This window comes from Lipotes vexillifer, unplaced genomic scaffold (assembly GCF_000442215.2).
Source record: "Lipotes vexillifer unplaced genomic scaffold, Lipotes_vexillifer_v1.1 scaffold672, whole genome shotgun sequence".
Taxonomy (NCBI): Eukaryota; Metazoa; Chordata; class Mammalia; order Artiodactyla; family Lipotidae; genus Lipotes; species Lipotes vexillifer.
Genome location: NW_006787454.1, coordinates 327,376 through 354,352, shown reverse-complemented (window position 1 = coordinate 354,352; position 26,977 = coordinate 327,376). Strand labels below are relative to the sequence as shown.

Sequence of the window (26,977 nt, the reverse complement as noted above, 5' to 3'; positions counted from 1 at the left end):
GTAGGGAAATGGGACTTGACAATCCCAATAGTAATTGAGTCCACAGGCAAAGACTTAAATGCTGTTGTGCTGTGTTGGAGTCCAGCCAAAGCCTGTGCAACACACCACTTTATGTAGTCAAGTTTTAAGTCACGTGTCATATGGACAATTGGAATTTTACAGGTACTTTTGCAATGTAGAAAATTTATCTAGTTAAATTAAGAAAGGGAAACTTATCTGACTGACATGTTCTCTTTTGCAATTAGTTTGGTAGCAAATCTGGAGTATTTTAATTTAAAAACAGAAGCACAGTTTTTGAAATGTTTATAGAAATAAGTGAACGTCAGCCTTAATAGACTTCCACAGTAGACCTCAGTCTATATATTGTTTCATTCCTTGCTTTTTCACTTCATATTTATGAACATATTAAAGCGCTTGATACATACTGCCAAATTCTTTCCTTTCAATCATACATTTTAATATTTGAGGACTTACTATACACCAGGCCTCTTGGTAGGTGCTTGGTGGGCAATGCATCGGTGGGCAGTGCATTGGTGAGCAATGTTGTCATGGCCCCAGCCAGTGTGGAGCCGATAGTCTAGGCTACTGGAGAGACAGACGTTAACCAGAGTCCCACTGTATGCGTACATATATATGTGTGTGAATAACTGTAAGCATGGTGAGTGTTAGAGGGGAAAAGGACAGGGGGCTGTGAGAGCACAAAACAAGGGTCCCAGTCTCATCCGATGACTCAGAGAAGACCCCTCTGAGGAATTACCTGGTCTGAGATCTGAAAGTGTCGGTAGGAATTAACTAAATATATCTGGGGAAGCATCAGGGTGAAGGACTGGGTAGCATTTCAGGCTAGTGACTAAAGAACAACAAATTTAAACAATAACTAGGAGTCATTACACCTATTAAACTTGCCCCCCAAATACATAAAACTCGACACCAAACTGGATGTGGAAAAATATAGTCATTCCTTTGAGGACACAATTTGGCAGTATTTATTAAGAATCATAAAACGTCCATATTCAAAAGTTCTACACCTGTTAATTATCCTTTCAACTGTGGGAGGAAACCGTGTATCCAAACCAAAATGGATTTAAACCCAGTGGTGGATAACTCACAGACGCCTCCCTCTGTGCAGGCATCTGAGCCCACACTTCTGAGCAGGAAATACTGTATGAAGTTCAGTGGCCTTCTGGTCTGTAGAGTCAGTGAGTGGTCAGCCTCTGCGTGTGACTTGCCCCCTTTATGTTATGAAGCTGGTAAAAGTGTTCCACTGCAGAATCTGCTCTCGTCCTCTTTACTAGAATCATGAAGCTAAAAGTAGGAAACAAAAATTTAAAGTGATGGTTTCTCCTCTGATAAAGGTGCTATTTCTGAATCTCCGTGCAACCTTTAAAAAGAATCCTCCAAATTTACATCTTATTAAATGTAAATCCTTGTTGGCAAGTTACAGAATCATGCCAATGTAGCGTTTAGAACTCTGAAGAGCAATCGGAGTTAACTGATTAATCAGAAATCAGTCTGATTTCTGATGTAAATGAAATAACTCTCTTCTTTCAGATTTCAATAGGCAGGTATGAATAGAGACCCTTAAAATGTGCCAAAATAGAAAGAATTGGAAGCACAATAAAAATCTGGAGATCTCTTGAGTGTTTGGGCTGTTTCATTGTACCTTCTCTCTTGTGAAAGTGATTATCTTCATTAAGTCCTGGAATTCAAAAACGTTTTAATTTGACCAATACTTAATTTTTTAAAAAATAAGTGTTTCCAGGGCCAGAGGAAATTTTCTGCTAACCCATCTCTGGCAATTATTAGGGAACAGTTTTTTTTCTTCACTTACATTCATTCTTTTTGAGAGTTAACCAAAAGAATTCCCTTTGAACAGAAGCTGTTATGTGATTGCCACATAGCAACAATGCATTTCTTAAGGTGTTTTAAAAAATGGGAAATCACATTTTATACAACGTTCTGCAACACAGTTTCAGGATTAAAAGTGAGTGTGTATGTGAGAGAGAGATTGTTGCCAGACTCCAAAAATACTTTCCTCCAAATAAAGGTAAAGACCTACCTGAGTTTAACATAGAACTAAGTATGTGAAAGTCTGAAATACCTGAGGAAGTGAAAATAAAGGTAGAAAAGAGTTTTCTTTTGAGAAAATAGGTGGTGAGGAATTGGCCAACCACAACTACAGACGCTGGCCCTGGGCTGTTTCTCATTCAGAAGGTCCCGCCCCCTTTCCTGGCCTCCCCTCCCCCAGAGTCCAATCAAAGAATTAGCCTACAGGTTTGGAAACAACAGCAGCTTGAGTTGAAGAGTTTTTTTTCTTTCTTTCTTTCTTTCCGTTTCTTTCTTGTGTTTAAATGCAGGAACTAGAGAAGTCTTTGGCTAACTGGACTCAGAACTTGAAAGAACTTCACACTATGAAGACCGACCTAACCCAGCACATTCTTGTGGAGGACGTGGTGCTTTTGAAAGAGCAAATAGAGCATTTGCACAGACAATGGGAGGACCTCTGCTTAAGAGTAAGTTAGTTAACTGCAGGGCACGGCTGTTCTTAAGTTTATTGAAATGTCTCCGAAGGCCAGACAAAGTAGAAAGAAGCTTAATTTCATTGAACCGGGGAGGCCCTTTTCAGTTGGAGCCCAGGCGGGCCGCTGCTCCTTTAGAAGGCGGCAACATTGTTTAACAGATTTGACCCTTTGTTTCTCCAGCGCTCAATGCTGGAACTTTGCACACTTTTAATGAGCTTTTTTAAAAATCACCTTAAGTGGTGGGGGAGGGGAGGAATGCAGGCCTGAGCAGCTGCGTGCACTCTGCCCTCTGTCTTGTAAGGATGACAAGTACCGGTCGTTGTCTTAGGATCAGGACTTCAGCAAAGAGGTCTCGGCTGGCCTTAAGAGCAGTATCTCTGCAGTATCTGTTCTGGGCCCAACAAACAGTGGGAGATGTACTTAGTGCCAGGCTTGGGGTCATTATATCTGAGAACTCTGCATTCGCATGCAATCCAGTGTTTATTTCAAGTAGCTGGCTTTGAAAACTCTCTGAAAGAAATGATCAGCTGCTACACTTAGTATCTCAGCAGATCACTTCTACTTACTAAGAACTGGATTGTGGTTAAGGTGACAGGATCAAGATGGAATTAAAGGGTTCAAATAGATCTTTGTTTTAAGAACAATTTAATTCTAAGAAAAGTAAAGTCCTCAGTCTCATTTTTGTGAATTAAGAAGAGATGTACTTAAAAGTTGAAATTCACAGTTTTGAATGCATTTTAATAAAATAAAAATTTTTCCTTTTGTTTTAGTATTTAATATTCACCATATACCCATAATTTTAAACGTCCTTTTAGAATTTTTATTCAAATTCTATATAAAAGAAAATATTTAGAATATGTGAAAGGTATTCTAAAAGTTAAGGAAGCAGCAGACTGGAGCCCAGATGTTCCCAATTGTTACCACTATGAAGCCAATCAGAATGATGCTGTGCAAAATGCCAGGCTTTAAAAAAGCTGAGATAAATAGATGCTCTGAAAAACAGAAACACAAAACTTGGTGTTTTAGGAATAGTTTTTTGAGCCTTCTTAACACATTTGGTGGGTGGATGTACAAGCATTAGATTTTTTTTTGCCTCACTCTGAAAAGAGCAGAGGATTGTTTTTGTTTTGTTTTTTGTACATAGCAAAAAAAAATCTCCAGGAGTTCAACCTTGGTTTCCCCATTTATAAAGTGGGATGTTAAAAGTTAGCCTAAAGAACTCTTAGCTACCCCCCTTTTATCTCTAAAATTCTAAAGATTTCTAAGACCTGGGAATACCTTTGTACATTTGGAGAGGCTGATTTGCATTCTTTAAATTTATATTTATTTAAGTAATAAAGTTGATCCCTGTAAGGAGGAAGCGCCTTTGCTGATGTTAGCTTATGCGTAACGGAGCATTGGGTGTTTGGGGATCAGCCTGCTCACTGCAGACCAGTATTTGATTCCATTTCCATGGTTTCCATCCAAAGCCATAGTGCATATTGGGAAGGTGGATTAAATGAGTGATGCGTATTGTTTTTTTATTTTATTTTTCTTTGTTTTTGAAATCACCAGTAAGACATTTAAATGACTTTAATTTTTCTGATCCATTTGCATTACAAATGTTAGATTTGTGATCAAGATGGTAGTTTTCAAATGAAATAGGCAGGACGTTGGCCTTAAGTAAGAATAAGGACTTGATCATTTTTTAAAAAGAAAGGATTGGGGTCATAAAGTTATACGTTAGCATGTAGCAAGCAGTAAATAAATGTATACTGAAAGAATAAGGAACAGAAGAAATTTGGGTGATGCTTAAAATGCACTCATCTAACCTTCATGTTTCTAACTTTTAATATACCTCAGTAATAGATATATATTGGATAATACTGAAACCTTTTGGTCAGTTACACTTCAGGTACAGTCTTATGTTGTTACTGTCATTGTTGTTGCTTTTTATGGCATTTATCAAAGGTGTAAGGAACTTCTGTTGAAATTAAACCCTAGGTCTTTAAAAGGCAAAAACATAATAATTTAAGTCTACAGGACCTCTGATTAAAATGAATGAAATTCATAGTCCTTTTGATGGGGAGAAGGGAAGAGAAACTCCTTCCTTCCTGCCTGCCTATACTCAGCTGCCAAATGCATTTTCATTTCCAGGTGGCTATACGCAAACAGGAGATAGAAGACAGACTCAATTCATGGATTGTGTTCAATGAAAAAAATAAAGAGTTGTGTGCATGGCTGGTGCAGATGGAAAACAAAGTTCTCCAGACAGCAGATATTAGTATTGAAGAAATGATTGAAAAGCTTCAGAAGGTAAGCAGGCGTCCCCAGATGGGGACGGTTATTACCACCACGGTATCCTCTGCCTTCCTCACTCCTAGGCTCAGAGCTGTATGATGTCGTAGGCCCGTTTCCAATGAGATGGGAAAGGTGGGCATGGTGCTGTGTACCGAGGGGGGTTGCTTTCTCTTGGTTAGCAAGTCTGGCCAGACAAGGGGCTCGTGTCCCCTTAAGCTTCAGTTCACATCCCAGGTGAGTTACGGTTTCTCTAGTTGTGTTGTTAAGGAGCTCCCCTGGCCAAAGGAGAAAGACCAACAGCAGTGGGGCTCATAATTGTGAAAAGGTCACTGATTCCCACAGGGAAAGGGAGAAAGAGCCTTCTGGCCACGGTCACCCCAAATGCCGCTCAGTTAGCCCTCAGGAAAACTCTTGCTGATATTACAGGCTAATTTAGTTAGACTCAGTAGTCCTCCGCTCCAAAGTAGCTTAGGTTAGAAGATCTCTGTGAGGGAAACCAGGGCTTTTGAATTAAGAAAGTAACTACCGCCTTATATATCACACATGCGCTGAATGGGCGTTGTTTGACTTTTTAGCTGCTCTCCGAAGAGTTGCATTAACAGGTGTGAGAAGTGTTTTTATTTTTTAAGAAATTTCAAGAGGCACAACTGTGTGTTTGTAGCTGGCAAAGAAGCGAATGTTCGATAGTGATTCCGGCTTTGTGTTTTGGTGCCCTATGCCAGGACTGCATGGAAGAAATAAATCTGTTTAGTGAAAACAAGTTACAGTTAAAACAAATGGGCGACCGGTTGATCAAGGCCAGCAACAAGACAAGAGCAGCTGAGATCGATGACAAGCTCAACAAAATTAATGACCGTTGGCAACATCTTTTTGATGTCATTGGATCAAGGTAAGAAGTGGCCTAAAAATGGATTCCTACCTCCTAGGTACAGTGGTTACTTCACAGATCTAGAAAGTGAGCCCCATCTTCCTCTAAGGTAACGCAGAAATTTTATAAACTTACAGATAAAGGCAAAGCTTGGTAAAAGTGGAAATTCTTACTTCAACATTATAGGAAGATTATATTTTAGTATACCTCACTTTAATTTTTTGTTCTTTAGCTTAAAAGTTCACATGACTTAGACTAGGTTTAAATGAGAGCTGTTCCTTGAGGAGGTATTATTTAGCAATTCTCACACTGCCTTAGGACTTGCGTGTCCCCCAGATGAAATCATGCCTGCCTGCTCCTGCTTGTGTGTGACCAGTGCAGGTAGGTCAGGGCATAGGCCTGATTTCTAGGTGCTGCTTCTGGAGGTCCCCGACTGCCCCCCCCCAACACCCCCATCACCACCACCACAGGGGCTGGGCACACTCAGCCAAGGCAGGGCTTCTCTGCAGGTTTGCCAGGTGTGCCAGGTCCCCAGTGGGCATCTGGTCCTAAGGTGTGGACTAAGGAGGCACAGCTGTGACTATAAATCAAGGCTATCCAGTGCTTGTCAGAAACAAGGCTGATCATTTTATCTCCCCTCACAAAATAACAATGATAGTGCCACTCAAACTTTTAAATGTCTTCCATCTTCAAATTCTCTGTCCAAAGACGGACCCCAACCAAAGTATTTTTCAGTTGTAACCTGGCACACAGAGAGCAGTCACTTGGCTTTGGGGCCATTCATGCAGCTTTGTTTCCATTGGCCGAGCGAGTCTTTTACATAACAGAGTGCTTGGAAATTCTGAACACATATATAACGTGGACTATACAGGCGAATCCTGCAAGGTAAACGAAGAATCGGGGAGTACTGAAAATAAAATACTCTTAATAATTTGGCATTTCCTTTACCTCATTGTTTACTGTAAACCATAAATGAACCTAGTTCAATCAGCAGATGCACCAGGCTAAGTGCTATGAGAATTACAGACCAGGAAGTAAGATGAGTCAGTTACATTAATGGAAGCAGACATGTGGGCAGGTGTAAAGCCAAGTGGTCTGAGAGCTCAAACCTCATCTTCCTGGAGTGGGGGTGGGGATTGGGAGGGTCCTGATAGAAGAGCAGTGTCCCCAGATGGTCCTGAATAAGGGGTTGGGATTCCAGTGCTACTGGTGGCAGAAGGGGGAGAAACATATGCTGTGAGCAAACAGGTACAGGTTAGTGCAGAATAGAAACTGTCCAGGAAATTATAAGAAGCTCCATTGGCTCAAGTGCAGGAGATGAAGCTTTTAGAAAGGTAGGTTGAGGCTAAGTCTTAGAAGAGCTTAAATCTCAACGGAAGACTTGTCCTCCTAAATAAAGTTTGAGTCTTTCACGGTTTTTTTAGAAGGGAGGGTCTGTCAAAGATAAATATTAGGGTGATTTGGCTGGCAGCACAAGCTGGGCTGAGTTCCACTTCTGTCTACTGCCAGTTGGGGGGAAAAAAAAAATCTATGGAAATCCATGATGGTAACCCCAAGCAAGGATTAAGAGCACAGATTTTGAGCCAGTCCTGACTTTACCTGACTTCCACTTACCATGGAAACTTGTAGTGATTTAACCTTTCTAAGCCTCAGTTTCTAAATCTGCAAAATGTGTCTCATAGCACTGATTACATCAGAGGCTGCTGTGGGGATGAATGACACATGTCTCACATTTGGCCTGGGACCAGCATGTGGGAGCCAGTATTTATTGAGTGGTTATTATCATTGTCTTTCCCTAAGAAGACTTTAAGGCTAAGTAACATGTTTTTTGAGTGGAAGAGGATTCCCTCGCTTAGATCTAATCATGAGAGGTCTTTCTTCCATGAGAACAATGTCTTTGACTCTCTTATTTCCAGTGCTTAGAACAGTGCTTCAGATATTTGTTGAAATGAATGAATGTTCCAGGACATAAGATTGTCATCATTTCTGTTGGGTAAATTGTGTCTGGTATGTCTTTGTCGTCATTGTCTTTATCTCCAGAGTCTTCTTGGGCACCTGGCACTAATCAAGAGTATGAGGACATCATACCTGTTCTTTGATCATTCAGGAGTAGGATCTAGATTCTGCTTCCTGAGGACTAGAGTGATGAGTCATTCTTACCCATTCGTGCTTTGGTTCTCTCACTTCAGAGTTTAATAGGCTGCTTGCTTTCCTCCCTCCTCTCTAACTGCCTGTCTTCAGCCAGTTCCTTGGTGGGAAAGACAAAAACAGCAGGTGAAATTTCAGTCGTCTATTTGGAAAGAGCAATTGGCAAAATAAGGAGTTGAAATAATAGCAAATATATTGGCTGCCGGCTGTATTCTTAACAATGTGCTTTTTATGTATGATTTCACTTAATCTTCAGTATAATTCTGAAAGGTAGATACCATTATCCCATTTTACAGATGAGAAAACTGAGGCACTGAAGTTAAATAACTTGCCCATGGTTACACAGTCAGTACATGAGGCAACCAGGATTTCTACTCAAACAGTTGTGTTACCTCCCTGCTAACCCAGACCCTTGTGTCTTGTTACATTGAAATGAGTAGAACATTTTGAAAACCTAATCCCTTCGAAACTGAAGGACTAGGGAAGGAATAACTTGTTTTACCTTAAAGCAAAGGCCAGGGTGAGACAGATGACTGATAGTCTAGGAAACTCTTAATTGACTTTACGCTTTAGGTGAATATGTGGGTTGAGGCAGCAAGCTTGAACCTGCCGTAAATTGGCCTCACATAGAATCAACTCCTTGTCTGATTGCTGACACTCATTGCATGGCCATCAGAAAAGCAGGAGAGCACAGGCTGCAGAATTTGAACTATGCTAATCAGAACCTGCAGCCCTGCAGGGTATACTAATGGCCTCATTTGCCCAAACAATTCTGGACACCATTTAACCGTTCCTGTCCTGCTCACAGTGTTCTGCTGCTTCATTCCTGTGGCAGGGCACAGCACCTGTTGTTAACAAGAGGGAAGATTGGGAGGGAGATCAATCTTGAAGTTATGAAGCAGGTATCCAGCTTCATGACTTCCAGATTTTAACTACAAGCCTTTAACTTAAAAGTTGGGGATGGGGCTTCCCTGGTGGCGCAGTGGTTGAGAGTCCGCCTGCCGATGCAGGGGACACGGGTTCGTGCCCCGGTCTGGGAAGATCCCACATGTCGCAGAGCGGCTGGGCCCGTGAGCCATGGCCGCTGAGCCTGCGCGTCCGGAGCCTGTGCTCCGCAACAGGAGAGGCCACAGCAGTGAGAGGCCCGCGTACCGCAAAAACAAACAAACAAAAAGTTGGGGATGGTGTTCAGAAGTTCAAGACCTCAATAAATCAGGTTTAATTCACTGGGGGAAAGAAATGAAAAAAGACCTGTTGTTTTGGGTTCATTCTCAGCAAAATAGAGGTAAATTTCAAAAGAATTGATAAGACATGGAGGACAAGGTTACTTAAATGCACATTATTTACTGATCATTTCAGGTAGTAGGCTCTGTTATTTGGTGGATAGGGGAAGAACCCAGTGTTTATTTATTTGAGGGCCAGGCTCATATATATTATTTCATTTCATCCTTGCAGCAACCCTGCAAGGTCAGTATTCTCCATTTTACAGAGAAGGACGCCGCAGCTCAGAGAGGGTAAATAACTGAGCCAAGGGCAGAAGCAATTCTGCACATGGTGGCACGGAGCCAAGGTCTTTCTGTCCCCCCTGCACCATGCATCAGAAGAGCACTTGGCTCCTTTGAGACTTTTAAAGGTGGTTTAGGTCTTCCCTGGTGGCACAGTGGTTAAGAATCTGCCTGCTAACGCAGGGGACACGGGTTCGAGCCCTGGTCCAGGAAGATCCCACGTGCCGCGGAGCAACTAAGCCCGTGCACCACAACTACTGAGCCTGCTCTCTAGAGCCCGCAAGCTACAACTACAGATGCCTGCGAGCCACAGCTGCTGAGCCTGCGCTCTAGAGCATGCGAGCCACAACTACTGAGCCCATGTGCTGCAACTAGTGAAGCCCATGCACCTAGAGCCTGTGCTCCACAACAAGAGAAGCCACTGCAATGAGAAGCCCGTGCACCCACCGCAACGAAGAGTAGCCCCTGCTCGCCGCAACTAGAGGAAGCCCGCGCACAGCAACAAAGACCCAACGCAGCCAAAAATTAATTAATTAATTAATTAATTAATTTGGGGGGGAAATGTGGTTTATCAGAATTTTTCTAAAATCTAGTACTCAATATAGACTTTACTGTTTACTCTAGAGCAGTGGTTCTCAAACTTAAACGTTCATCAGAACCCCTGGAGGGCTCCTGAGAACATGGATGGCTGGACCCCACCTCCAGAGTTTCTGATTCCGTAGGACTGGGTAGGGCCAAGAATGTGCATTTCTAACAAGTGTCCAGGTGTTGCCAATAGTTGCTAGGGCAAGCAGCAGTATGAGGTGACACAGTGGACTTGCCGCTTACGGTAACCCAAGTCTCGCAACCTCTGTAAGCCTGTGTCCTTGTTGATGAACTATGGACAAGATTCTGGATGAAGAAGTACCAGGACAACGATGGGTCTGTCCATACACACGCATGCCAGCCTCCAGTGCAGTGCAGTGCGGTGCGGCTGTGTGATAGGGGAGGAGAGGGAGGGTGCTTAGACCCAAACAGCTGTTTTTCCTCTGCTTGTAAAGTGCTTTTCAGCTTCTGTAAAAATCCTTAAAGAATCTAAAGGACACATCTCCTGAAATAACCAGATGATCAAGGGGACTGGGGTGCCTAAGTCGGCCTTAATGCTAATTTCCTCACATAAGGTCACATGAGGCCCTGATGTGGGCACTAAAATGCACAGAACTGGCTCTCCATCAGAATTGCCCCAGGAGCTTTTAGCATTCCTCATGGGCCCTTGGGCAGCTTCTTGCATTTGTGACATCTGAACTCTTATAAAATATGCTATTAATTTCTTCCACAGAAAGGCCATTTGAAGCACTACATATTTTTTGGTGAATGGTGTGATTATTATAGAACCCAGTCTGATCTGATGACAAATATTAATTATATCCTATGTTTATTGACAGATTAAATGAAGAGTTAACTTTTTTTAAAGGCCGTTTCCTATATTAACTTTATTTTTTAATTAATTTTTATTGGGAGTATAGTTGCTTTACAATGTTGTATTAGTTTCTCCTGTACAGCAAAATGAATCAGCCGTACATATACATATATCCCCTTTTTTTGGGAGAGTTAATTTGTTTTTAATTGTAACTGTTGCCTCCTCCTCTTGCCCATGTTTTCTCAGATAATATCTTTGAAAAGTGATGCAGCAAAACCTGAATGCAGGAGAGATGACTAAAGTACCGAACTCGTTTTTCAGAACGACCGATATGTGTGATCCATGTTTTGGAGGCAGCTAGGTTACCTATTAATAAGAACAGTTTAGGCACAGGATGTCAGGTGATGGACCAAAGGATGCAAAGTTGACGTGCTTCAGCCAGCACAGACTAAAGCTCTGAAAAGAGGGTCCCCGGCCATCAACAGGACTGATGCCAAAGAAAGCCTCAGCTCGACACATAACCTCACTTATACGTACCTTTGATTTCAAAATCCCAGGAGTTGAACTCCTTAAAGATTCATTTCCTTTTCTTTCCCAGAACCCCCTCCCCATTTCATGAATCAAAGCCTTCACCTTGCCCCGTGAAGCAGGGGCCCTGTGTCCTCAGTGAGTGACTGTCTGGTTGTTCAACTTGGCGGAGCCTCTTCAGAGACATGGGGTTGGGGGGCTCTTTTTAAAGACTCTTTCTAGCAGCTTGTGAGGATGATCTTGTCAAAGCTTTCAGTGCCTAAAAGAGATGAGACAACTGAGTGGAAAGACATATCTGTTGGTGTTGGCATCATCGGTGATTTTAATTTTCTTTTTATCTGTATTTACTAAATGTTCATTACGGAAAAAGGAACACGGGAACTCTTTTTTTTCTTCTTAAAAAAATGTCATGAATGTTGTTACCTTTCTCCTAATTTCTCTTTGGTGGTAGCATCATTTAATAGACTTGGCATCCTTAAGCCAGTGTTACGAAGGAGGGACACACTCAGATGTACTACCTTATGGTCCCTTCCTATTTAGACTAGATAGCTCTCTTGCTATCAGAAAGATCAAGTCCATGAAAAAACTTTTTAACTAAGCATAATTTTCACATTTTATCTACCAATGTGAAAAGCCCACCTGCTTTATAATAGTAGCAATTAAAATGTTGTCATTTAAGCTCAGCAGTTATTACCATGGCAACTGTGTGTTAAGATTGTTTTTCCATCCCTTGAAGAATGGGCAGAGAGATGTGTGCCTTTTTAAGCTGATACGTTTTTCATTGCTTTCATTTTATCTGTATTTTCTCAAGGTTACTTTGGAAGACCAAACAATGCCGCTAGTCATAAAGTTGACTTGCTCTGGTCTTAGCAGGTTGTCTGATCCAGTGGGACTAGAAGCGCTTAGAGATTTGTCACACAGGGAGAGCCAGATGTGAGGTCGGCCTCCCCACTTCCCTTTTTCCTTCCCATCACAAGTCCCATCGTTCCACCTCTGGAGCAGGTGGCTCTTGCTCCCCGGGCCCTGCAGAAATGCCTTCCTGAGGGTCGGGGAGCTTCTCCAAGGAGACAGCAGCCATCACAGGATCAGTGAGCAGTCAGGAGCCTGGTGTCCAGCATCAGGCAGGTCCAGCGTACTGAGCCTTGGAGTAGCACCAGGGACAGCCAAGTGTGTGGACACAAGTTAGATGCTGCCTTTGGGGAGAGCTATTTCCAAATCTTTATTCCTAATTTCACTGGTCTAGAATGTGCTTAGTGTGTTTCAAGGTGGGGATGTAATAATGGCTAAATGTTGGGCTTTGGGGACCCTTGAGAAATTATTGATATCATTGAGTCTCCAAATAAGGCTGAAACTGAGCCTGAAAGGGGCTTGGACACAAACCAAGGGTGCTTCACTAAGCAGAGCCTCTCAGGGTCATGTAGAGAAGCACGGATAGGGAGGTAGAGAAATTTTCAGGTACTCAAATTATGGTAAAACCTAGGAGCGACTAGCAAGGAGAACTGCAAAATTTCTTCCTCTGCAAAGTGTTGAACTCCATTTGTGCTACAAGATAGAATTCTTCTTATTCTTATTACTATTATTATTGCAAAAAAGCAAAGAAATGGACTAAATGAACTCTCTGCCCCTCCCAAGCCAGGATGCACAGGACTGAAAAGGCAGGGCAGAAAACCTCCTGGGGAAATTTCTTCTTTAGGAGGAAGCCATTCCTGTTGGACTCGGGGCTTCAGATTTCACCATTGCTTTTAAACCTGAAACAGAGACATTTAATTTGATGAGAACAGAAATCCTCGTTTCTGTGCCCCAAATCTTAAGTGTTTCTTCCCTGCGTTTATAGCACTTCATAAATAACCCATAGCCAAGATAACACTGGGACTTTCTTCCCCCAGCCTTGCAATCCTGTAGCGTCAGAACAAAGACTGTGTGTGTGTAAGAGAGGCAAGGGCTAGAGATATTTGTTTATTGGAAGGAAGAAAACTGAGATTAAAAATTGCAGTTAGCGGAGAAGCAGGTCTCTTCCCTGCCTACCCTCCCTGCTCCGTAGCGGCGAGCGAGCCGTGCCCGCGGGAGCCTGCGGGAGGGCGGCCTGTGCAAGATGCTGAACCAGTGAATGGAGAGGCCGCCGGGCGGGGGAGGGGCCGCCTCGTCCCTGGGAGGTGGAGGTGCAGCCGGGAACTTGGAGGTTTCGCTCAACCTAAGGAATGATTTGTTTCTCATCAACAGTAAGTGCCATTTTGGTGATCAGTCCTACATCTGGGAGCAGCGGCTGCTGTCCCTGTGTGTCTCGTTTTCTCGCGCTCTCATGTTGGTTACAATAGAAATTACCGATGAGATGGTGGCTGCGGAGTGTGTGTGCTCGGCCATCGGGGGATGGGTTCTTTCCCAGTGTCAGCATGCGTGTGGTGTCTGCAGCCAGCCTTTGACAAGCAGGGGAGAGAAGTGATTATGCTGTGTGGAAAATGGAAGTCCTCTGGCGACATAAATGCTTCAAAGAGGCGATTAGCTCAAATGTATTGTAATGTACGTGCCCTCAAATCAGGGCTTCAGGATCGTGGAGTAATTGATTATCTTACTACAAAGATGTTTAGTCATTTACAAAGATGCAATTGTGCAGAATTTGCACAGTGTTTTTAGCAACTGACAGCTGCCCACAGGTCTGAGTATCTGTTTGTTTCAATACAAATGCAGATACTCAACCATCTCAGTTTTCCTTTTTAAGTTATGCTGTCCACATGGGCATGGGAATTTTTTTAACTTAACGCTGGTCCAGGGCCTTAATAATTTAACTGTAGACCCTTTAGCATGGAGAGAATAGGAATGAAATGTAAACTCTTCCATATACATGAATTTGATATTTAAAGCCTCCCTCACACACTGGAAGACTTAGGCCTGAATCATGAAGTGATATTAACCTGGCTTGACTTTTGTTTTGGAGAGGGAAGAGGGTTCATAAGTATTAAATTCCCATCCATCGCTAGGTGAAGATAAAGGAAAAACTTTATTCACCTTGATTATTTTCTGCATTTCTACCCGCAAGCCCCACAAAAGAACTTCTTATTTGTATGCTCTTTGTCAAACTCCTTATTTTGTTTGGTATCATATAAAAATGTTTTCGTTTTATTCGGGTCTTTCAATATTCCGTACAGGTGAAAAACTTCCTCTTTGCGCCTAAATATCTTGGTTTTCCAGTCCTCAGAGCTGGAATTCAGCTCAGGGAATCATATTTATTTTTTCTGGAGAAATATGATTTGTTGAAATATATGTGTGATTAGTATTAGTCAAGCACACCTGGGTGAAGCATGGGCCAGTACAGAGATGGTGAGCTACTTAAGCTCCCTGGGTGGTTGATGTAATGCAGAATTGTGCTTGCTTCCCTGTAACAACATTCTGCTTTCTGAATGGATTTCCTTGTTCCCAATATTAACTCGAGATTTAAAATTTTCCAAGAGCAATATTAATAACAAGGCCTAACTAGGAGGTCGGTTGCCTGGGTTGGCAAATGACGTGTACTTCCTGACCTGGGAAACGTGTTGATTAGGTAATTAGATTAGTGTCTGCACAATCGATATAGACTCAGCATTACATCTGATGGTTCCCAGAGTAAGTCGTAACATGATTATCTGAGGAACAACATTTATTTATGCCACTGTGCATTTGGGGATATTTCACCTTCAGTCGGAGGTTGGGACATAGAAGCACGTTAAATCCTGACTGGATGAATGTTTTGTAGCTTCTTTTCTTTCCCTCCCACCCTTCCTTCCTCTTTTTTTGCCCTAAGTGTGCGTGTGATGCGTATGCTTGTTTGTAAGTACTTCACTTGTCCAATATGGAACCAATGTCTAGGAGCATGTGTGGCTCATAGTGTGGCAGCAGATTGTGGCAAGATGGCTCGGAGGTGCTCTGATCGTCACCTCTTTCCTTTAAAATGCGACCTGACCACCTCTTTTATGAAAAAGACAAATTTGAGGGGATGTGTGAATGTCACTTGTTCATTCAGAAGGTATTTATTGAGCACCTCCTATAATATTATAATGTCTAAGTTCGATCTAAATTAGATCAGGACCTCTGGGAATAAGTTATCTTCAAATCCTCAGGATCTGCACAGGACCCAAGACAAAGTGAGTGGTTAAATGTTTATTGAAAGGAAATCATGGAGGGGCAAAGTGGGCACCCAAACTGCCACACTTGTTGGATGGGCTTCTACCCGCCAGTGTGTCCTAGAGCTGTGAGTCTAGACTACTGATCATATTCCCTGACAGCACTGGAAACCATCCTGTACCCACCCCACCCCCCATATGTGCCCATTATCATGTGCAGGTTTATATAGGATACCGCAAGAAAAGTGCTTAAGAACAGTAGCTCCGGCCAGACTACCCAGGTTGGAATCCTTCCTCTGCCATTGACTGGCCATGTTACTATGGTAAATTATTTAATCTCATTGCCTCAGTTACCTCATCTGTCAAATGGGGATGTTATTAGACTGATCTCACAGCATCGTTGTAAGGATTAGATGAATTGCTAACTTATATATAAAGCACAACAGGCCTGGCATATAAAGATCTCGGCATGTTCTGTAGATGTTCCATTTTAGTAATAAAGTTTGTGAATTTTAAAGCATACCCAATGTAGAAATTTTAAAAGAATGGGATAATAATAGAAAGTCTAATATTTTCTTCCCACACCCCATTGGTTTGGACACCAATCGGCTTGAGCCCCACATTTGGGACGCCACTGGCCTGGAGTACCATAGTTCTGGGGAAGCCAAGCTAATTGTTCATCCACCTTCTCCATACTCCCCCCCTCTGCTTATTGCACACCTCACCCCTCGGGATTAACAGGATTCAGTTTCACTGAGTCTCAGTATTTTTGCACCCAGGTTATTTTATTACTTGTTAGCTCTCTTCATTTAAAAAGTTGCATTCTAGCCCTCTTCTTTCAAAATAAAGAGGCTGAGAGCCTTATGATGGACTAGGGTCGGGCGCTGGATGAAGCAGTGGGGGCTGCCGTTCTGGGAGGAGAGAGGAGGAAGGATGGGGAAGCAGGAAGCAGGAGGGCTGTGCAGAGGCTGCTGGCCTGAGTGCCTCTCCCCACCTACAGGAAGCTCTCAGTGCGGAGCTTCTCCAGCCAGAGCCTCCCAGGAGGGTAGCCCCTTGCAAGCTGCATGCAAGACTTTGTCCCATGGGGCCTGGGGTTCCCAGCTGCTCTGGCATTGTGTGGAGTGTTCCTTCTGTTCCCTGGGCAGTCAGGGTGACAAGACATTGGGGTGAGGAGGGTATAACTTGAAAGCCAGGGGAACAAAGGAAGTATCTAGGTTACAGCTGCATCCAGGCCTGGCCCTGGATTCTGTTACTTCCTTTTTAATAAATCATCTTGTGGCTTTGAAGGAAACTTCTTGTGATATTTGCAGTAAGAATGTAATTTGGAAAATATACCATCTTAAAATCATTACAACCACAATTTCTGGGCATTTATCTCTGTCAGACACTGTGCCAAATGCCTTTCATGCATGTATATCTCATCCTGCTCTCAGCCACCCAGTGAAGGAAGGTACCACTGTTGATGCCGTTTGACAGATGAGATTAAATAGAGCCAGGATTCATACCCAGACCCTGACCGCAAAGAGTGTGCTCTTCATCACCAGGCTCCATGGCCTCCTTCCAAGCTTGCCTACCTCATGGCACTGTTGAGGATAAAATATTTATAAAAGGACTATGTGAGGGCCAATACCGTGTAAATCAGGCATTATTGTAGCAGCGTGTGATCCCAGTCAGCAGTAATAAGAACTAGTATTATAGTGAGTGCTTACTTTATGCCATAAGGCTTTACATGCATCCTCTTGTTTCTGTCTCAGAACCCCCTACAAGGTGGATAATTTGAAGATTAACAAGGAAACTGGGAATCAGGAACATTAGGTACCTTGCTGGGTACACAGCTTATAGGTGGTACAGTGGGGCTTAGATGTGGGTCTGCTCACCTCCAGAGCTCTGGCCTGAATGTCGCCCAGATGCTACCACCTCCCTGAAGCTGGAGGAACCTGAGAGGCCTGCTAGACATGAGGGGCTGAGGTAGAAGGATTTTCTCTAAATTATAAAGCTAATTGGAAATAGAGCTGGAGCTAGAAGTCATTCCCCAAGGTTGATCTGGTTGATAATCAGGTAGGGTGCAAAAAGATAATAGTAAAAATTTAAAATACACACAACTCCCTGGTTTACTTTTTTTTTTAACATCTTTATTGGAGTATAATTGCTTTACAATGGTGTGTTAGTTTCTGCTTTATAACTGCTGTATAACAGTTATACATATGTCCCCATATCTCTTCCCTCTTGCGTCTCCCTCCCTCCCACCCTCCCTATCCCACCCCTCTAGGTGGTCACAAAGCACCTAGCTGATCTCCCTGTGCTATGCGGCTGCTTCCCACTAGCTATCTATTTTACGTTTGGTATTGTATATATGTCCATGCCACTCTCTCACTTTGTCACAGCTTACCCTTCCCCCTCCCCATATCCTCAAGTCCATGCTCTAGTAGGTCTGTGTCCTTATTCCCATCTTACCCCTAGGTTCTTCATGACCTTTTTTTTTTCCCCTTAGATTCCATATATGTGTTAGCATACGGTATTTGTTTTTCTCTTTCTGACTTACTTCACTCTGTATGACAGACTCTAGGTCCATCCACCTCACTACAAATAACTCAGTTTCGTTTCTTTTTATGGCTGAGGAATATTCCATTGTATATATGTGCCCCATCTTCTTTATCCATTCATCCGACGACGGGCACTTAGGTTGTTTCCATCTCCGGGCTATTGTAAATAGAGCTGCAATGAACATTTTGGTACATGACTCTTTTTGAATTATGGTTTTCTCAGGGTATATGCCCAGTAGTGGGATTGCTGAGTCATATGGTAGTTCTATTTGTACTTTTTGAAGGAACCTCCATACTGTTCTCTATAGTGGCTGTATCAGTTTACATTCCCACCAGCAGTGCAAGAGTGTTCCCTTTTCTCCACACCCTCTCCAGCATTTATTGTTTCTAGATTTTTTGATGATGGCCATTCTGACTGGTGTGAGATGATATCTCATTGTAGTTTTGATTTGCATTTCTCTAATGATTAATGATGTTGAGCATTCTTTCATGTGTTTGTTGGCAGTCTGTATATCTTCTTTGGAGAAATGTCTATTTAGGTCTTCTGCCCATTTTTCAATTGGGTTGTTTGTTTTTTTTGTTATTGAGCTGCATGAACTGCTTGTAAATTTTGGAGATTAATCCTCTTGTCAGTTGCTTCATTTGCAAATATTTTCTCCCATTCTGAGGGCTGTCTTTTCATCTTGTTTATGGTTTCCTTTGCTGTGCAAAAGCTTTTAAGTTTCATTAGGTCCCATTTGTTTATTTTTGTTTTTATTTCCATTTCTCTAGGAGGTGGGTCAAAAAGGATCTTGCTGTGATTTTATGTCATAGAGTCTGCCTATGTTTTCCTCTAAGAGTTTGATAGTGTCTGGCCTTACATTTAGGTCTTTAATCCATTTTGAGCTTATTTTTGTGTATGGTTTTAGGGAGTGATCTAATCTCATACTTGTACCTGTCCAGTTTTCCCAGCACCACTTATTGAAGAGGCTGTCCTTTCTCCACTGTACATTCCTGCCTCCTTTATCAAAGATAAGGTGACCATATGTGCGTGGGTTTACCTCTGGGCTTTCTGTCCTGTTCCATTGATCTGTCTTTCTGTTTTTGTGCCAGTACCATACTGTCTTGATTACTGTAGCTTTGTATTATAGTCTGAAGTCAGGGAGCCTGATGCCTCCAGCTCCGTTTTTCCTTCTCAAGATTGCTTTGGCTATTCGGGGTCTTTTGTGTTTCCATACAAATTGTGAAATTTTTTGTTCTAGTTCTGTGAAAAATGCCAGTGGTAGTTTGATAGGGATTGCATTGAATCTGTAGATTGCTTTGGGTAGTAGAGTCATTTTCACAATGTTGATTCTTCCAATCCAAGAACGTGGTATATCTCTCCATCTATTTGTATCGTCTTTAGTTTCTTTCGTCTTATAATTTTCTGCATACAGGTCTTTTGTCTTCTTAGGTAGGTTTATTCCTAGATATTTTATTCTTTTTGTTGCAATGGTAAATGGAAGTGTTTTCTTTTTTTCTTTTCTTTTCTTTTTTTTAGAAACTGTTTATTTTCCATCAACCTATTTCCATTTTAAGAGTTTGTGGAAGAACAGTTTAAGACCACTCAGTGGTTGTTCCTACGCACTCGGTGGCCTGAGCAGTGGGAGAGCTGCAGACCAGTCTTCAGTGGCAGGTTGAGCACTCCAGTCTTCAGTGGGGAACTGCTGAATAGGCACAGAGGGCACCTGCACACCTTCAGACCAGTCCGCCACCTCAGGCAGAGCAGCAGTGAACTCAGGAGCTGGAGCGGTCCATTCACCCTGAAATTCCTCCTTGGTCACAGCCTTCTCAGCTGCTGCCTGCTCTTCCTTTTCAATCTCTTCAGGATCTCTGTAGAAGTAGAGATCAGGCATGACCTCCCATGGGTGTTCACGGGAGATGGTGCCGCGCATGCGCAGAACTTCCCGGGCAAGCATCCACCACATCAGGCCCACTGAGTGAGCTCTCTTGTTGTTGCATGGGATGGCAATGTCCACATACCACAGAGGAGAGTCTGTGTTACACAGAGCAGTGGTAGGCAGGTTAACGTAAGAGGCCTCTGTGAGAGACTGGTGGTCAGCCCTGGGATCAGTAACCACCAGAAGTCTTGGCTCCTGGAAGGCTGCCTGGATCTGGTTAGTGAAGATTCCAAGAGTGAAGCGGCCAGCAATAGGAGTGGCTCCAGTGGCAGCAGCAAACTTCAGCACAGCTTGCTGGCCAGTATTCCTGGAGGATATAACACTGACATCAGCTGGGTTTTCAATGGCAACAATGGCACGAGCTGCCAACAGAAGCTTCTCCCAGGTTCTCTTCAGATTTATGATGTAGATGCTATCACTTTTCCTTTTGTAGATGTACTGTTCCATTTGGAAGTCAAGGTTGGTGCTACCTAAGTGGGTTCCTGCTGCAAGGAATTTGGGGACATCCTCCTCCTTCATTTGCAGGACATCAAGGGTTCCAGACATTGTTAATGTTTCCCTTTAAGTTACGACAGGAATCCAGAAAAAAAGCCGTATGGACCCTTATCTGGCACGGAAAGCGGGAGTGTTTTCTTAATTTCACTTTCAGATTTTTCATCATTAGTGTATAAGAATGCCAGAGATTTCTGTGCATTAACTTTGTATCCTGCTACTTTACCAAATTCATTGATTAGCTCTAGTAGTTTTCTGGTAGCATCTTTAGGATTCTCTATGTATAGTATCATGTCATCTGCAAACAGTGACAGCTTTACTTCTTCTTTTCCGATTTGGATTCCTTTTATTTCTTTTTCTTCTCTGATTGCTGTGGCTAAAACTTCCAAAACTATGTTGAATAAGAGTGGTGGAAAAAAAAAAAAAAGAGTGGTGAGAGTGGGCAACCTTGTCTTGTTCCTGAAGGTGGAAATGCTTTCAGTTTTTCACCATTGAGGATGATGTTGGCTGTGGGTTTGTCATATATGGCCTTTATTATGTTGAGGAAAGTTCACTCTATGCCTGTTTCCTGCAGGGTTTTTATCATAAATGGGTGTTGAGTTTTGTCGAAAGCTTTCTCTGCATCTATTGAGATGATCATATGGTTTTTCTCCTTCAGTTTGTTAATATGGTGTATCACGTTGATTGATTTGCATATATTGAAGAATCCTTGCATTCCTGGTATAAACCCCACTTGATCATGGTGTATGACCCTTTAATGTGCTGTTGCATTCTGTTTGCTAGTATTTTGTTGAGGATTTTTGCCTCTGTGTTCATCAGTGATATTGGCCTGTAGTTTTCTTTCTTTGTGACATCTTTGTCTGGTTTTGGTATCAGGGTGATGGTGGCCTCGTAGAATGAGTTTGGGAGTGTTCCTCCCTCTGCTATATTTTGGAAGAGTTTGAGAAGGATTGGTGTTAGCTCTTCCCTAAATGTTTCATAGAATTCACCTGTGAGGCCATCTGGTCCTGGGCTTTTGTTTGTTGGAAGATTTTTTTTTTTTTTGGAATTTTGCCCATTTATTTATTTATTTATTTATTTATTTATTTATGGCTGTGTTGGGTCTTCGTTTCTGTGTGAGGGCTTTCTCTAGTTGCAGCAAGAGGGGGCCACTCCTCATCGCAGTGCGCAGGCCTCTCACTATCGCGGCCTCTTGTTGCGGAGCACAGGCTCCAGACGCGCAGGCTCAGTAATTGTGGCTCATGGGCCTAGTTGTTCCGTGGCATGTGGGATCTTCCCAGACCAGGGCTTGAACCCATGTCCCCTGCATTGGCAGGCAGATTCTCAACCACTGCACCACCAGGGAAGCCCTGTTGGAAGATTTTTAATCACATTTGCAATTTCAGTGCTTGTGACTGGTCTGTTCATGTTTTCTATTTCTTCCTGGTTGAGTCTCGGCAGCTTGTGCATTTCTAAGAATTTGTCCATTTCTTCCAGGTTGTCCATTTTATTAGCATAGAGTTGCTTGTAGTATTCTCTCATGATCCTTCGTATTTCTGCAGTGTCAGTTGTTACTTCTCCTTTTTCATTTCTGATTCTATTGATTTGAGTCTTCTCCCTTTTTTTCTTGATGAGTCTGGCTAATGGTTTATCAATTTTGTTAATCTTCTCAAAGAACCAGCTTTTAGTTTTATTGATCTTTGCTATTGTTTCCTTCATTTCTTTTTCATTTATTTCTGATCTGATCTTTATGATTTCTTTCCTTCTGCTAACTTTGGGGTTTTTTTGTTCTTCTTTCTCTAATTGCTTTAGGTGCAAGTTTAGGTTGTTTATTCGAGATGTTTCCTGTTTCTTAAGGTAGGATTGTATTGCTATAAACTTCCCTCTTAGAACTGCTTTTGCTGCATCCCATAGGTTTTGGGTCGTCGTGTCTCCATTGTCATTTGTTTCTAGGTATTTTTTGATTTCCTCTTTGTTTTCTTCAGTGATCACTTCGTTATTAAGTAGTGTATTATTTAGCCTCCATGTGTTTGTATTTTTTACAGATCTTTTCCTGTAATTGATATCTAGTCTCATAGCATTGTGGTCGGAAAAGATACTTGATACGATTTCAGTTTTCTTAAATTTACCAAGGCTAGATTTGTGACCCAAGATATGACCTGTCCTCGAGAATGTTCCATGAGCACTTGAGAAAAATGTGTATTCTGTTGTTTTTGGATGGAATGTCCTATAAATATCAATTAAGTCCATCTTGTTTAATGTATCATAAAGCTTGTGTTTCCTTTTATTTATTTTCATTTTGGATGATCTGTCCATTGGTGAAAGTGGGGTGTTGAAGTCCCCTACTATGAATGTGTTACTGTCGATTTCCCCTTTTATGGCTGCTAGTTTTTGCCTTATGTATTGAGGTGCTCCTATGTTGGGTGCATAAATATTTACAATTGTTATATCTTCTTCTTGGATCGATCCCTTAATCATTATGTAGTGTCCTTCTTTGTCTCTTCTGATAGTCCTTATTTTAAAGTCTATTTTGTCTGATATGAGAATTGCTACTCCAGCTTTCTTTTGGTTTCCATTTGCATGGAATATCTTTTTCCATCCCCTTACTTTCAGTCTGTATGTGTCTCTAGGTCTGAAGTGGGTCTCTTGTAGACAGCATATATATGGGTCTTGTTTTTGTATCCATTCAGCCAATCTGTGTCTTTTGGTGGGAGCATTTAGTCCATTTACATTTAAGGTAATTATCGATATGTATGTTCCTATTCCCATTTTCTAAATTGTTTTGGGTTCGTTATTATAGGACTTTTCCTTCTCTTGTGTTTTTGTCTAGAGCAGTTCCTTTAGCATTTGTTGTAAAGCTGGTTTGGTGGTGCTGAACTCTCTCAGCTTTTGCTTGTCTGTAAAGGTTTTAATTTCTCCATCAAATCTGAATGAGATCCTTGCTGGGTAGAGTAATCTTGGTTGCAGGTTTTTCTCCTTCATCACTTTCAGTATGTCCTGCCACTCCCTTCTGGCTTGTAGAGTTTCTGCTGAGAGATCAGCTGTTAACCTTATGGGGATTCCCTTGTGTGTTATTTGTTGTTTTTCCCTTGCTGCTTTTAATATGCTTTCTTTGTATTTAGTTTTTGACAGTTTGATTAATATGTGTCTTGGCGTATTTCTCCTTGAATTTATCCTGTATGGGACTCTCTGTGCTTCCTGGACTTGATTAACTATTTCCTTTCCCATATTAGGGAAGTTTTCAACTATAATCTCTTTAAATATTTTCTCAGTCCCTTTCTTTTTCTCTTCTTCTTCTTGGACCCCTGTGATTTGAATGTTGGTGCATTTAATCTTGTCCCAGAGGTCTCTGAGACTGTCCTCAGTTCTTTTCATTCTTTTTTCTTTATTCTGCTCTGCAGTAGTTATTTCCACTATTTTATCTTCCAGGTCACTTATCCGTTCTTCTGCCTCAGTTATTCTGCTATTGATCCCTTCTAGAGTATTTTTAATTTCATTTATTGTGTTGTTCATTATTGCTTGTTTCCTCTTTAGTTCTTCTAGGTCCTTGTTAAATGTTTCTTGCATTTTCTCTATTCTGTTTCCAAGATTTTGGATCATGTTTACTATCATTATTCTGAATTCTTCTTCAGGTAGACTGCCTATTTCCTCTTCATTTGTTAGGTCTATTGGGTTTTTACTTTGCTCCTTCATCTGCTGTGTGTTTTTCTGTCTTTTCGTTTTGCTTATCTTACTGTGTTTGGGGTCCCCTTTTTGCAGGCTGCAGGTTCATAGTTCCCGTTGTTTTTGGTGTCTGTCCCCAGTGGCTAAAGGTGTTTCAGTGGGTTGTGTAGGCTTTCTGGTGGAGGGGACTAGTGCCTGTGTTCTGGTGGATGAGGCTGGATCTTGTCTTTCTGGTGGGCAGGTCCACGTCTGGTGGTCTGTTTTGGGGTGTCTGTGGCCTTATGATTTTAGGCAGCCTCTCTGCTAATGGATGGGGCTGTGTTCCTGTCTTGCTAGTTGTTTGGCATAGGATGTCCAGCACTGTACCTTGCTGGTCGTTGAGTGAAGTTGAGTGTTGGTGTTGAGATGCAGATCTCTGGGAGATTTTTGCCGTTTGATATTATGTGGAGCTGGGAGGTCTCTTGTGGACCAGTGTCCTGAAGTTGGCTCTCCCACCTCAGTGGCACAGCCCTGATGCCTGGCTGGAGCACCAAGAGCCTGTCCTCCACATGGCTTTTGGAAGGTCTGAGGTCTTCTGCCAGCGTTCAGTAGGTGTTCTATAGCAGCAGTTCCACGTGTAGATGTATTTCTGGTGTATCTGTGGGGAGGAAGGTGACCTCCACGTCTTACTCTTCCGCCATCTTCTCAGATCTCTCTGGTTTACTTAAATAATAAACACTCACAACCTTGTGGTTTTATTAAACAATCACATGGAGTGGATTATTACACACATTTATTCATTCAGCAAATGCTTGTCAACGCCTCCCGGCCACCAGGCGCTCTTGGGGGTACTGTGCACGCAGAGGTAGCCCCATGCAGCCTGGCTGGTGTGGGCTCTGTCCAGATGGGCACAGTCAATGAGGGGTGCAGACACAGGGCTGCAGGAGCACGTGGTCGAGGGGCCCTCAGCTGATCTCAGAGAGAACAGTGGTAGAAGCTGCAGGAGAAGGGAGGGGAGCCACTTCGCAGAGTGCAGGACTGGAGACAGAGAGGCCACTGACCGCTTGAGGAACTAGAAAGGTCAGGGCATTAAACTGCGATGTCGGGGTAGGCGAGGACTGTGGAAGAGTTTGAGCGAGAATCAGACTTGCTGTACACTTCGGCTACAGAACCAGAAGCTGGGAGGAGGGTGAGGGGGGCAGCAGGAAGCTGTTCACAGGCAGTCAAGGAAGAGACGCTGCTGTCAGGGAAGGTGGGGCACTTCCTGTGAGGTAAGGGTCAGTGCCCCAGTTTCTCTTTCCAGTACCGTGGGATGCAGTTCTGATAGCACTTTGTAACATGAGTATCAGTAAGCGGGAATTTTCCATTGTAGCCATTACATCAAGTCTCTGGGATTAACTAAAAAGCCCACAGATCACCAGAACAAGCCTTCACTCCTTCTGCTTGAGGATTTTCACATTTTCTTTCAGGATCTATATGGAGATCATTTTTCCTCAGCCCCTGCATCATTTCCCCGTGACAGCACTTTGGCATGCCCGGGAGCTCTCCATGTATACTGACACCATGTGTCTTAGTTCAGATCCACTCCACCCTGAGCCAGGCAGATTGGTCAGGTAGATGGAGCTGCAAGTGTGCTTGTAGATAATGTGTCCACCCCTCCCTTTTTGGCTGAGACAGCTGCCCTAGGATGGGCTGGTTCCATGTGTACAGCACCCGCAGCCCCTCAGGCTGGACGTGGTGGGGTTTGGCACATGCTCTGTACTTGCTCAAGAAGAGGGTCCCATGAGAAGCATCGCAGGCCAGGTACCACCAATGAGCCAGGTGTGTAACGTCTTTACCCATCAGGAAAGGTCCCTGGCTGCTGTGATCTTGGTGATACCCAAAACAGAAACTGGACAAGTCACATGTGGTGATCTTAACCTGGAAAGAAAGAAATGGCATCTCCTGTCTCCTCTGGAGCCCCAGAAAGATGTTCTGGGTCTCAGGGGATCCCACCCTGAGAATGATAGGACTTCATACTTGCATGGGTAGATTATCTCTTAGTGCATTTGAAAATCAGCCAGAACAGCAATTCTGTAAATTGTCCCATATTGTGTAAAAACTCTGGCGATGTGAGCATTAGTTCCCGCTATAAAATCAGTAACCAGTGATGATTACTTTTTAACCTCCAACACGCTTATGGGTGCTTTCTTGTCACCACTAAACATTGTGCTTCTGTTTTCCACCTCTTTTTTGCTGCAAATACGTTTAGGGTGAAGAAGCTGAAGGAGACCTTCGCTTTTATTCAGCAGTTAGACAAAAACATGAGCAACCTTCGCACCTGGTTGGCTCGGATCGAGTCTGAGCTTTCTAAGCCTGTGGTTTATGATGTCTGTGACGATCAAGAGATCCAGAAGAGGCTCGCTGAACAGCAGGTGGGGAAGTGAGAATGGGCTTTTGTCAGAGCCTAGGTGTTCACAGGGTCTGCTAACGCAAACCATCCCCGCACTGGCTATGCATTTTAGTGGGTTCACATTTCGTAATACTGGTATGTTTTTTCCAGAGAAAGCTGACCGCCTGTCCATGCTCTTGGCGGTGTGAGGCATCCATCTCTTGAGTGCCCACCCCACCACCACCATTCATGTAGCTCTTTGTGAAATACTTTGAATAATGTTTAAGATGCAGACCTTAATCTTAGTGGTAAATAAGGTTTTTTTAATCTCTGTTTTTGTTACTATAGTTTTGGCAATGAATTGAAAGAAAAATAATTTTTCCAACCAAAGAAGGTTTTCATGGGACAACACTTGATGGGTCTGATAGAGCTTCAAGAAAAGGGGAGTGCTTGGGGGTGTGTGGAAGAAGGAGCATGTTTGGACCAATAGCTTAGGAAGCCTCTCCTGCAATGTTCTGTGCATTTGTCATCAGTTATATCCCCTCTTAGCCAACCCTGGAAATTCCAGAATTTGAACACCACTGAATCCTGCCCCTAACCTGGCAGGTGCTTTTTGGTCTCACTGACTTGTCAGATCCACTCTCCTACCCTCCATAGGCTCACGTTTACATGCTCATTATGCAGTGC

The 26,977-nt window shown here is 42.8% G+C and overlaps 1 protein-coding gene and 1 pseudogene across 3 annotated transcripts in view; one reads left to right on the top strand and one right to left on the bottom strand.

The window, feature by feature from the left end:
- The window catches only part of SYNE2 (spectrin repeat containing nuclear envelope protein 2), a 277,599-nt gene that overhangs the window by 227,913 nt on the left and 22,709 nt on the right, over positions 1-26,977 (top strand). For all 3 annotated transcript variants that reach the window (XM_007460064.1, XM_007460063.1, XM_007460062.1), the window contains exons 96-99: positions 2,358-2,513; positions 4,659-4,817; positions 5,525-5,691; positions 26,171-26,333. In XM_007460064.1, the coding sequence (XP_007460126.1) occupies positions 2,358-2,513; positions 4,659-4,817; positions 5,525-5,691; positions 26,171-26,333 (645 nt within the window). The remainder of the gene's footprint in view (positions 1-2,357; positions 2,514-4,658; positions 4,818-5,524; positions 5,692-26,170; positions 26,334-26,977) is intronic.
- Positions 19,463-20,352, bottom strand: LOC103091219 (40S ribosomal protein SA pseudogene; annotated as a pseudogene).